The sequence below is a fragment of the Emydura macquarii genome, unplaced genomic scaffold, assembly GCF_026122565.2.
Source record: "Emydura macquarii macquarii isolate MOO-44397 ecotype Brisbane River unplaced genomic scaffold, CSIRO-AGI_Emac_v2 contig_2988, whole genome shotgun sequence".
NCBI classification, from domain to species: domain Eukaryota; kingdom Metazoa; phylum Chordata; order Testudines; family Chelidae; genus Emydura; species Emydura macquarii.
In genome coordinates this window covers 2,732,758-2,745,461 of record NW_027133125.1, presented here as the reverse complement: position 1 = coordinate 2,745,461, position 12,704 = coordinate 2,732,758, and the positions used below count along the sequence as shown (strand labels likewise).

Here is a 12,704-nt window from a genome sequence, read left to right as displayed (position 1 = left end):
TTTAGTCAGCAGTGTCTATGGGGTCTGTGCAGACAAACTCTGAGTGCCCTTGTGCTCCATCCCAAGGGCATAAAAGATGGTGTGGGACCAACCACCACATAGTTCTTTCTCACTGCCTGGGGTGGCATCCAGCCATCAGCTTTGATCATAAGGTATTTTGAGAGTTCTGGAGCCATGGAGGTCTAGCACGCCCGGCATTTAACACATTTCTGTTTACTGCATAGATGAGTTACTCCCAGAGGATAAGTTCATTAGGGAAAATGGTCCAGACAGAGAGGCAATTAATAAACAGTTACCTTAATGAAATACCACACATACTTTGAGAATAGAAAGACAGCATGGGTGTGTTGCAATGAGAAACAATCACCCCTTTTCAAAAGGGACTCCAGCCACTATTTCACATACTCTGCAATATGCAATTTATTAATTTGGTAGCTTAATTTTATAAGTAGGCCCAGCCTAGCTGAAATTTCATGGTCTACACTTTCTTATAATATTATGCTCGAACAATCTCACTGTATCTGAATATGGACTCAGTATTGTCTTTCACAGTTCCAGTTTTACATCTGAATTTGTATTCATATGCTGCCATCCACCAAATGTTTCCATGAACTTACATTAGCATTGTTCAGCTTTTTCCATTTAATTAAAATGAAAGCCACAGGGCCATATGCAATCTTGACATGAAGCTGTAGAACTATTCAATACATTCACTCTAGGTGGTAGAATATAAATCTGTAGAAGGGAGATTGAATTAAAATGAAAACGCCGGGACTGTCAGACACAGACATGAAAAGTGAGGGTCACTAAGAGACAGACTAACAACTTTAAGTGAAACAAATAAATAGGTATTCCCCCCCCCCCCTTTTTTAAACTGGTTCATATTGAGAGTCTTGAGACACACTTAGCTAGAGCAGAATAAAAGCTGACCAGCTTGTTGATGAAATCCAGACTTTTTATTTTACTTTTTTCTTTTGATCTCAACCAGCTAGCTTACATTAGGGAAATATCCACATCTGGCTCTACCCTGCAGACATTACTCAAGCATAATTCCCATTGATTTAAAAACTTCTGCCCGAGTAAAACTGTAAGAGTGGGACCTAAGGTAAGAGATGTTCTCATTGTTGTGAAAAAACATGTTTTCTTCTTCACACACTATGAAGGAAGCTCTCTAAATTAAATCAAGTTCTTCCAAATCAAATTATTTGTTGACGTTATAACTTAAATTCTCCCCTCTTCTCAAAGCTTTTCTGTTTTCCCCTTTGAAGGAAAAACACAATCCTTATTTCTGCAGAAGATTAGAAGAAAGTCAGGTAATCACAAAGGATAACATTTTCAGAAGCATGTCATTTTCATAGTGCTTAATGTTTGTAGTGTTTACTGCCAGAAGGGACCATTAGATCATCTAGTTTGACCTCCTGTATATCACAGGCCCTTAAATTTCACCCAATTATCCCTACATGAAGCCCAAAAACTTGAAGACTGAAATTCTTTGCTCCAACTCAGGAGAAACCAAGTTGCCGCCAGTGCCCAAGATCCCTGCACTGTCACGGGATTGACTAGGTGAGATATGCCCAGATGCTCCTAGCAGATGATCCATGCTGCAAAGGAAGGCAAAAAAAACCCCACCAAATTCCCTGTCAGTCTGACTTAGGGGAAAATTCCTTTCCAGCCTCAATCTGGAATAGGAAATGAGATTGTAAAGCCACAAAAATCTGTTGTGGGTCTTAGAGACAATTGTAATGGAAATTATTTTTAATTCACTATTTAAAAATGACTAGATTTTAAGCTAATGTTTTCCCTTTAAATAAAAACTCTCTCCATACTGGAGCAGCAGATAGTGTTAATTACAGCTTAGTTTGAAAATAATTGTCATGCACAAGTATGTTAATCTTACAATTTTATAGATATAATATTTGCTAAGAGTAATAAAAAACTTAAAATATAGAGAACATTTTTAGAAATTTGGGTTTGTCACAATTAAAATAAACAAAAATATCTAAAATGGACACTGCGAAATAAAAATCATATTCTGTAAAAAAACCAAATTTTAATTTATATTTTATTTTATCTTTACTTATATTACTAATAGCAAATACAGTCAAGAATTTTATTTCAACTTTTTATGCTGTTTGTTTACTTTTGACATTACTCTCAGTGTGGACAATGAAAATCAGTTAAATCTGTTTTACTTTTATTCATAACCAGGTTCATAGCTCTGAGAATATGCTGCAATGTTTGGATTGCAAATATTACAATAGACATTCACTTGTTCTAAAATAACTTCTGTTGGGAGTTTTACTCACAAATTAATGAAAATATTTGTATTGGTCTTAGGGTATTTTCCTAATGTTTCATTTTAACAAAATCTAAATCTTGGGTTCAGTATGAGTTGAGGGAGATGATTTGTGAAAACAAAACTATGTAGTCATATAGGGCTCAAGTGAACAAGACAAATGCAATATTTTTAGTTTCCTAGTTTTGGTAACTAGTACTAAAGTTATTGATTTACAAATACAGGACATGAACGTCATCCAATGGAAATCAGTGGCAGTTTTGCCATTGCTTTACAGTAAGAGCAGGATCAAGTCCATAGGCTCAACCTTGCACTTTCAAATCATAAATGGAATCCTTCATTCACACAAGTAGTTCCATTGAGTTAAATGGGCTCATGTGATTAAGGATTGCTGGATTAGAACCTTAACAGTATATTCTTCTTCAAGTGATGGTCCCTGTGTGTGTTCCACAGGTGGGTGTGCATGCGCGCCATGCAGCTGAGTCTGGAAGTGTTTCTTAGCCATGTCCGTTGACCCACACATGCATGTGTGTCCCCTCGTGCTCACAGCTAATAAGTAGTGTGGGTTGACACCTGTCCAGTTTATTTTTCCCCAGAGTTTGTCTGTAACTCATATTGCTGTTAATGGGAGTTAGGAATATCTCCAAAGGAGAACAGACTCCTTAACCTGGCAATTTTTGCCTTTTAATCCTTTGATTAGTTAATTACTGTACAGTTTTCACAGCTGTTATTTATCTTTGTGTGACATATCTAAAGAAGAGAAATGGGGAGGGCTCTATGGAACAGAGAAAGCTGCAGCTATGTAGACATGTTAAAAGTTTTCTCTGAGTTATATCACGCTATATCTGAAATACCAAACTTCATTAGAAAAAAGTAGCCAAAAGGCACGGGAGGAATCAGGCTTTAAACCTGTTACAAAAAATCCATGTGCAAAGTTGAATTCTCTATTGTTCTTTGTTGCAATCAACTAATGTTCTTTCTTAAATACTAAACAAAGTCACATGGAATGCTACCACTACGATGGACTTTAATTTCTTTCCTCCTTCCTTCAATCTTATTTTTTTAATCTCTTCTTTTGTTAAAATGTTTGGTTTAGATTTTAGTGGCTTTCATGTGATAGATGACGGGGTGCAGAAACCTCACACTAATATAGATAAACAGACTTCTTTTCTTAAACCAAAGCTGCTTTCATAACTGATTATCTGTTTACTATGATATTTTCCTCTAGTAGTGGACCAATTCCATTGTTAGAATTCTTTTTATTCCTAATATATTTAACCTCCTCATTGTCCTTAACTCTGCTGGCCATGGATTTTCTTGTAACAGGTTTTGCTTTCCTTACTAATTTTCTACTTTCTAATTTCTGATTTATATTAATTACTATCAACTTCTCCTTTCTTCCATTTCTTATATTTTATTTGTATTGTTTTATTTTTTATAGCTGCCTTCACTTTTCTAAGATGCCAGGTTTTTATTTTTGTTTTTTGACCAGTACAGCCTTCTTTCTTGATTGTGGGGTTTTTTGGGGGGGGGGGAATTTAGTAAAGTGTTCTTCAACAATTCCCAATTATCATTCACGTTTTTCTGATTAAATTCTTCCTCCCAGCTGATTTGCCTCATAATTGTTTTCAGCTTTGTGAAATTAGCCCTTTTAAAGCTTTAAGGCTGAGCGTTGCAAGCTGGAGGTTTCTTCAGCAATGGTTTCTTGTAATTTTTTTCTTAGTGTGCATAGGAACTCAGTACTGTAACTACTATGATGTTTGTGGTAACAATTTTGGAGAAGTACATAACTATTCCTTGAAATATCTGTAATTCCTATTTTATTTTGAGTTGCTTATTTTCATTTAGACTAAATCCAGTTTAATAGGGTTTTTAACTAATATATTTCCAAATATTTTAGATCTATCGGGTACTGTTCCTCTTAAATTTTTAATTTTTTTGTTAGTGAGAACTTTCTTAGACTATGATGTTCCTCTCAAGTTGTGTACTAAGATTGTAACGACCTTATGATCTTTGTTACTCTCTTTAGTAATAAAATAGTCAGTAAGATTTATATAGTTGGAAATGTTTCTTTGGCACACTCTTACCTGTTATGGAACACGATGTGTTTTGAGAGGAGGCCATATTCAGATGATATTTGGTATATTTCTTTATCCCATAAGGGGAAGAGAAAGATTTGCTGTAAAATCTGAATACTCTTGTACTGTTATTGTAGACTCATCACAATATGCTAGGCAAATTCAAAATTGCTTAATTCTATTCTATCTACCTGTGATGGGGTATACAAACCCCACACTGAGGAGCGGGGAGGGAGGAGGGTAAGGAACAGCTTTGGGCCCAGGTGGCCCTGCCCAGACACATCTGCATGAGCTGGAGACAGGTCTTTAAAAGGGGAGCCGAGTGGTTCAGAGGCAGGGCATTAGAAGGGAGCAGATAGCCGCTCTGAGGGGAAAGTACTACCTAGGAGCTCATTTCCTGTGACCTGACAATACATACTGTGCAAATCCACAAGGGAAAAGCAGGGGTCAGAATGTGCAGGTCAGAGACTTTATTGGAGTTGTTTGCTCTGGGAAGCAAAAGGAGACTAGGATAGAAAAGTGTACTGGGGGAGGATGGGGTGGGCAGCAGCTTAGCCCCAAGGTGTTGGGTGTAGCTGCCCACCACTGGACCCTGGAATGGAGCCCGGTAGAAAGAGTGGTCCTGGGCTCCACTGCCCATTCTGAGAGGACAATACAACAAGAATCCTGTCCTCAAAGGAAAGGCCTGCTGTAAAAGACTGTGCCTATTCAAGGGTCCCACCCATAAAGTGTCTGTGCTAAAGGAAGGACTGGAAACCCCTGGGGCAGGGGACACTGAGGGACAAGACTGCGCTTCAGTGGTGAGACATCCTGCCAAACACTGCCTGACCACTAGGCACCACTGTTGTTGGTTGTGTTCCTTTTCTACACTACCCAGATTCCACTTGCAATTCCAATTGGACAAAGTATCTTTTACTTCCTGTTCTGAACTAAGGTATAGTGTTTCCTGTGCATCTTTGCTCAGAGCTCTCAAAGGTACAAATGAGAGTTCCATGAATGAAAAAAGGGTAGAATATAGTCCTGGGGGTGGAAATGACTACAAAAGCCAACACTGTAACTGCATTAAATTACCTAAAATGTGTTCAATTATTGTACATGACCAAGATTGAATCTTACAAACAAACAAACATTGTTAGCTTTACAAGGCCACTATCAACTTAAATTAACTATTTTAAAATAATGTAGTTAGAATCCCTTTCTATCCATAATTTAATTTTTTAAATATTTGCTCTGAAATGTGTAATACTGGCTGATCAGTATCTCAGGCTGGAAGATAGGAAGATCCATATAAATAAGTCTTGAGTGTATACACATAGAGCATGCCTGGGCAGCTGCTACCTGCAGGGCTCCCTCAGAAAGACAAGAAAAGTTGTTCCTGGGGAAATTATATAAGACAAGATGCTCAGGCCTGAAACACTTTTCTTGTGAATAGCTGAGTTGGGAGTTCTCCTTCTGGCATGGGCTGGAAGAAAAAGAGGAAAATCGTAGTAAGTTGTTGGACTAACAAATCAAAAGTGTGGGATGCTACTGCAGCTCTATGTCCCCAGCAAACCTCTAGACTAGAGGGTGTTCCTCCCAAATAAGGCTAGTGCAATGCCTCTACCGCACAAAAAAGTGCAATTTCAAAAGTACAATAAAATATCTTTAGTAATATTCACTTCACTAACACGCAGACTGGAGCAATTGCTCTTGCCATACTCTGCTTTTAGAGTGAACGGGGAGGATGCATTTGGCTTTAAGAGTGGTGCATGAACCTAATGATAGCCACCACACCACTGCATGTGAACAGAAAATACCAGGAAGCATAAACAAATCCTCTCAATCAACATAGAAATTTGCATAGGAAAACAAGTTGTAAAACTGGAAAATTATAAATTAGATTTGAAAACCAATTTCACTTTCAGGTTATTTAATATTGTCAGCAACAAAATTAAAGAGAAAAGACTCTTGAAAATATGATTTTCATATTGATCATGTTCCTTTTAATATCAATAGCTAAGGAACTATGTCGATGCTTGTACTCCAGAAAGCAGGTCCATATCATCCTCATTCTTATTGTTCACTGGAAGATCTGATCTTGTTTGCTAAGCAACTTCAGGTTTCTTTGTCCACCTTTCTTAGAGCCTGACCGCTTTAATTTGGAGTTGGAGATACTTAACGCCTCCCAGGTTATATCCACCTGTTTCTTAAGCCACTCACTCTACTTCTTCATTCTTGGTCTCCAGTGTCCATTTACCACAGATAGGGAATTGTGCTTTCACTTGTGATTAAGGATACGATTTTGTCAGAGAGATCATGGAAGACACGGATTCCATGAATTTTTGTTTATTACATGAAATTCCATTAATTTTTGTTTATTGCACAAAATTCACAGATGCTGTGAATTTAGTTTATTGCACAGAGCTCATGGAAGTCATGGATTCAGTTAATTTTTATTTATTGCTCATGACCTGTCTGTGACTTTTTTACTAAAAATAACCAGACAAAATCTTAACCTTACTTATGATGCCTTACATATACTGACCTCTCTCCAAGTCACCCACCTGTTTAAAAATATTTTCCTGAAAATATTTCTTTTGTTTATGATTGGTGCTCATTGGAAAGCATTTTTATATAAAAATGAAATTATTTTATTGTCATTATGATGAATACACCAAATATTAACAGAGCCCATCTTAAAGACATTGTCATAGTATAAACCAATGAGTATTCTATAGATATAAAAAAGGGTGTTTTATTTCTGTAGTGTATATTACCATGCCTACAAAGTTAGGCCCCAATCTTGCAAAGACATACATATGCTTAACTTTACTACTGTAAGTAAATTGATCTTCATGGGACTACTCACAGTGGCAAAGTTAAGCATGTACATTAAGTCTTTGCAGGACTGGGTCCTAGAGAACATAAATATTGGAAAATAAACATAATAGAAAAAAATAAGCTAAATAGAATGAATACACTGTACACTGAATTACTGGATTTGGCTCTGATAAATTCCAGGGGTAGTGGATTCCAAAAGCAGGGACCCTGGGCCTCACTTAAAAGCCATACTTATGTCCTGAAGCTTTACTAGAGAAAGTGACAGATAGAGCCTCTCATTATGTCTTAACTGCTGCAATGGAATACAGGGTAAGAATCATTTTCATTGCCCTCCCCTGGACTCTCTCCAATTTGTCTACATCCTTTCTGTAGTGGGGGGGCCCAAAAACTGGACCCAGTACTCCAGATGTGGCCTCACCAGTGCTGAATAAAGGGGAATAATTACTTTCCTTGATCTAATGGCAATGCTCCTCACCCCATCATCCAGATCATTAATGAAGATGAACAAAACCGGACCTAGGACCGACCCCTGGGGCACTCCGCTTGATACCGGCTGCCAATGAGACATTGAGCTGTTGATCACTACTCGTTGAGCCCGATGAGCTAGCCAACTTTCTAGCCACCTTTATAGTCCATTCATCCAAACCAAACTTCTTTAACTTGATGGTAAAATACTGTGGGAGACTGTATCAAAAGCTTTGCTAAAGTCAAGATATATCCCGTCCACTGCTTTCTCCACATGCACAGAGCCAGTTATCTCATTATAGAGGGCAATCAGGTTGGTCAGGCATGACTTGCCCTTGGTGAATCCATGCTGACTGTTCCTGATCCCCTTCCTCTCCTCAAAGTACTTCAAAATGGATGCCTTGAGGACTTGCTCCATGATTTTTCTGGGGACTGAGGTGAGGACAACTGGTCTGTAGTTCCCCAGATCCTCCTTCCCTTTTTAAAAGATGGGCACTATAGTTGCCTTTTTCCAGTGGTCCAGGACCTCACCCAATTGCCATGAGTTCTCAAAAATAATGGCCAATGGTTCTGCAATCACGTCAGCCAACTCCCTCAGCACTGTCAGATGCATTGCGTCTGGCCTCGTGGTCTTGTGCATGTCCAGCTTTTCTAAATAGTCCTGAACCTGTTCTTTCATCTCTGAGGGCTGCTCACTTTCTTCCCATACTGTGCTGCCCAGTGCAGTAATCTGGGAGCTGACCTTGTCTGTGAAGACAGGCAAAAAAAGGATTCAGCTTTTTCCACATCATCTGTCACTAAGTTGCCTCCCCCATTTGGTAAGAGGCCCACACTTTCCCTGACCACCTTCTTGTTGCTAACATACCTTTGGAAACCCTTCCTGTTACCCTTCTTATCCTTTACTAGCTGCAACTCTAATTGTGCTTTGGCCTTCCTGATTTCATTCCTGTATGCCTGAGCAATATTTTTATACTCCTCCCTAGTCATCTGTCCAAGCTTCCACTTCTTGTAAGCTTCCTTTTTGAGTTTCAGCTCTCTGAAGATTTCTCTATTAAGCCAAGTTGGTCTCCTGCCATATTTGCTATTCTTTCTGCACATTGGGATGGTTTGTTCCTGCACCCTCAGTAAGGTTTCTTTAAAATGCAGCCAGCTCTCCTGGACTCCTTTTCCCCTCATATTAGTCTCCCAGGGTATCTTGCCCCATCAGTTCCCTGAGGGAGTCAGTTTGTTTTTCTGAAGTCCAGGGCCTGTATTTTGCTGCTCTCCTTTCTTCCTTTTGTCAGCTCCTGAACTCTACCATCTCATGTCACTGCTGCCCAGGTTGCCACTTCTACTTCCTCTATCAATTCTTCCGTTTGTGAGCAGCAGGTAAAGAGGAGCACAGCCCCTAGTTGATTCCTCCAGCACTTTCATCAGGAAGTTGTCCCCAACAGTCTCCAAAAACTTCCTGGATTGTCTGTGGACTGCTGTATTGCTCTCCCAGCAGATGTTGGGATGAGATCGAAGTCCCTCATGAGAACTAGGACCTGCGATCTGGAAACTTCTGTTAGTTGTCTGAAGAAAGCCTGGTCTACCTCATCCTCCTGGTCTGGTGGTCTATAGCAGATGCCCACCACAACATCACCTTTGTTGCTCTCACCTCTAAACTTAACCCAGAAACTCTCAACAGGCTTTTCTGCAGTTTCATACTGGAGCTCTGAGCAATCATACAACTCTCTTATATACAGTGCAAGTCTTCCACCTTTTCTCCCCTGCCTGTCCTTCCTGAACAGTTTATACCCATCCATGATGGTGCTCTAGTAATGTGAGTTACCCCACAAAGTCTCTGTTATTCCAATCACATCATAGTTCCTCGACTGTGCCAGGACTTCCTGCTTGTTTCCCACGCTTCTTGTGTTTGTGTACAGGCAACTAAAATAACTAGCTGACTGCCCTACTTTCTCAGTATGAACCGGGAGGCCTCCTCTATTGCACCCTTCTCCTTGTGCTTCCTTCCGGTATCCCACTTCCCCACTTACCTCCAGGCTTAGGTCTCCATTCCTTGGCGAACCTAGTTTAAAGTTCTCCTCATTAGGGCTACGGCTACACTGATGGTGGCAAAGTCATTGCCGTCAGATCAATTTCTCTGGATCGACTGAGCGGTCAGTGAAGACCCACTCAGTCGATCCAGAAATTGATGTACTAAGACCACCTTCACAAGTGGCATAGCACTGCATCGACAGGAACACGGTTCCCATTGGCGCAGTGCAGTGAAGACGGTGAGCAGAAGAGAAGTCGATGGAAATTATGCAAGTTTTTTGTGTAGCTTGCGTAACTCCTGTTGACTGCTGCAGAATCTCGGAGGTAAGTGTAGACAGGGTCTAGGTTAGCAAGGCTATCTGTGAAGATGCTCTTCCTTCTCTTCGTTAGGTGGATCCCATCTCTTCCTAGCAATCCTTCCTGGAACAACATCCCGTGGTCAAAGAATCCAAAGCCCTCTCCAACATCACCTGCATAAGTAACTATGCATTTACTTCAACAATTCGATGGTCCCTTCTTTGGCCTTTTCCTTCAACAGAGAGGATGGACGAGAACACCATTTGTGCCTCAAATGCCTTTATCCTTCTTATCAGAGCCACATAGTCTGCAATGACTGCTCGAGGTCATTCTTGGTAGTATCATTGGTGCCCACGTGGAGAAATAGGAAGGGGTAGCAATCCGAGGGCTTAATGAGTCTCGGCAGACTCTCCCTCACATCCTGAATTCTAGCTCCAGGCAAGCAGCACACTTCTCTAGTTTCCTGGTCTGGATGGCAGATGGATGACTCTGTCCCTCTTAGGAGGAAGTCCCCTCTTTAAGAGGGAGTCCCCTTCTTTCTTGGCTCTCCAGAGCCAAGAAAGAAGGTTTTGTCTAGTCAAACCAAGAGGCAATTAAGTCTGTGGGAACAGAGGGACAGAATTGCTGTGGATGAGGGAAAAGAGTAGTGTGGCCAGTGGATCTGCCAAAAGGGCTGAAGTAACTAAAAATTGCTGGAAGAAAGGATAAAAACAGATTTCATCTCTTTAAAAAAAAAAAAAAAAAAAAAAAAAAGCTATTATAGACTATTTGATTTTAGCAGACTTTTGTCAGTTCAACTCTTTTTAAAATTATGCAAAATAAATTGCTATCCAGTTTTTAACTTTAATTCCTTGTGCAGAAAAAATAATCACAATTAATTTTAGACCTGTACATGTTTATTGAGAGCCAAAGAGTGGCTGAACATTACATGCAATTACAAGACAGAGTTCAGTTAAAACTCTGTTCTACAAAAGTATGCAGATGTTATTCCTGGAGGAAAGTACTGCATGCTGAAGACAGAGAGATTTGTGCAATAAAATCAAGAACAAAGAAAACATGAATAACCTGATTATCACCACGGGAACTGTTGGCAAACATAATTGCTGTAGAAAAGCACTGCTATTTATATATGAATAAAAGTGTTCATGTATTTTATTGCATATTGAGTAGTAGTTACATACGTTTTATTAAAAGAACTTAGTATCTGTTGAAACATGGAAAAGCTAGATTTCAGGAAAAAATAATTTACTATTCTTAACACCTCCTTTTAATCAATGAAAAAACTGTAATCCAGGAGAGATTGTTGCCAAAACGGAGGTGGAAGGGTGGAATCGAAATCTTGATTGCTTCAGAGCAGGCTTAATTGGTAAATTGATTTGATTTGACTTAAACAAAATAATAGGCTCATTTTATTCAAGTCTCATCCCAGACCACCCCCCTTTTCCAGGCTTAGGGGAGGGAGCCTTTAATAATGGTCTGTGTAAACTGATGCTCACACATTAAGGGATTGGAGAAGTGCTGCTTGCGCAAGTTAGAACAGAAGAGAAACGGCAATCAAATAAAAAGCAGCTGCAAAAACAAAATAGAACTTTTTCTGAATTAAAAAAAAAAATGTCTCTTTTCACCAACGTCTTGAAAACCAGTTGCAAACAGGCGCTTGAGCCTGAGAAAAGGAGTTGCTTTCTTTGTGTGATTTTTGTCAGCAGGTTTCACCAACTGACCAAACGTTCTAGCAGCCAGACTTTGGAGGTGCAGAATACTACTACAGCAGCAGCAGCAGAGGACAAAGAGGAGGAGATGGTAGCAGTTTCGGGGGCACAGGGACTCCTGAAGCCCACCCAACACCACTACTGCAACGTGAAGAGCCTGCAAGAAATGCCAGGACCCAAAACCCTCTCCAACCTATTTGAGTTCTTCTGGAAGGACGGCTTTGGCCGCATTCATGAAATCCAGGTACAATTTAGTTAAAAGAATAATGCATTGATTTATTCCAGGATGTAAATTAAAAAACAATAGAGTTGCTGTTTAACTGATGAGTTAGCCAGTTAATCCAGCTTGTCATTACAACGCCGTGTGGGTGCTGCTGTTATGATAGAGTTGGCGTTTGTTTACAGGAGGATCCCTGTTCTCCTCATTCAATCTTCATGTAATGAGTGCTTTAGTGTTTGGAGACTTAAACACTTCCTTTCTTCTCTCTTTTCGTTCTTTCCATCAGGGGACAGGATTAAAAACGTGCTTTTCAGCCCTAGACAAAAGACAGTCTGCAGAAAATGCATTAGAATCTGAGTTTGTAAGAAGAGATTTCTGTTCTATCTGTCTAACATTAGGGCTTTGTGTAAACACAGCAGCTTTGGGGACTTCCTTTGCATGTTCCCCCTGCTCTTTTTTTGATATCCCCCCATATTTTCAACCTTAGCTGCTGGGAATTGTAGTTGGCCTGACTTATTTAACACCAGACAGTGCCCCCAGTTCTCGTTGACCTGAAGAAATCCAGCCCTAATCATACATTGCAAAGGGTGGGTTTTTTCCCCCCTCTTTAAGATTTGAGGAACGCAAGAAAGGATTTTTCCCTCAAGTTTTACTGAAAACCCCCAACCAAATTCACCTCCAGGTGAGACCGTGTCAGCACCCGGCGGCAGACTTTGTTTTATATAATAAACTTCCCTGAGGGCTTGTAGCAGCGTCCACACTAAGCTGTGGGCGGGCAGAATTTGGCCATATACATCGGG

At 39.9% G+C, this 12,704-nt stretch overlaps 1 protein-coding gene across 1 annotated transcript in view; it reads left to right on the top strand.

Moving 5' to 3' along the window:
- The first annotated feature begins 11,446 nt into the window (after window positions 1–11,446).
- Window positions 11,447–12,704, top strand: part of CYP27C1 (cytochrome P450 family 27 subfamily C member 1) — a 32,898-nt gene continuing 31,640 nt past the window's right edge. Inside the window, 2 exon segments of the mRNA XM_067570081.1 lie at window positions 11,447–11,573; window positions 11,576–11,928. Coding sequence (XP_067426182.1) covers window positions 11,447–11,573; window positions 11,576–11,928 — 480 coding nt within the window.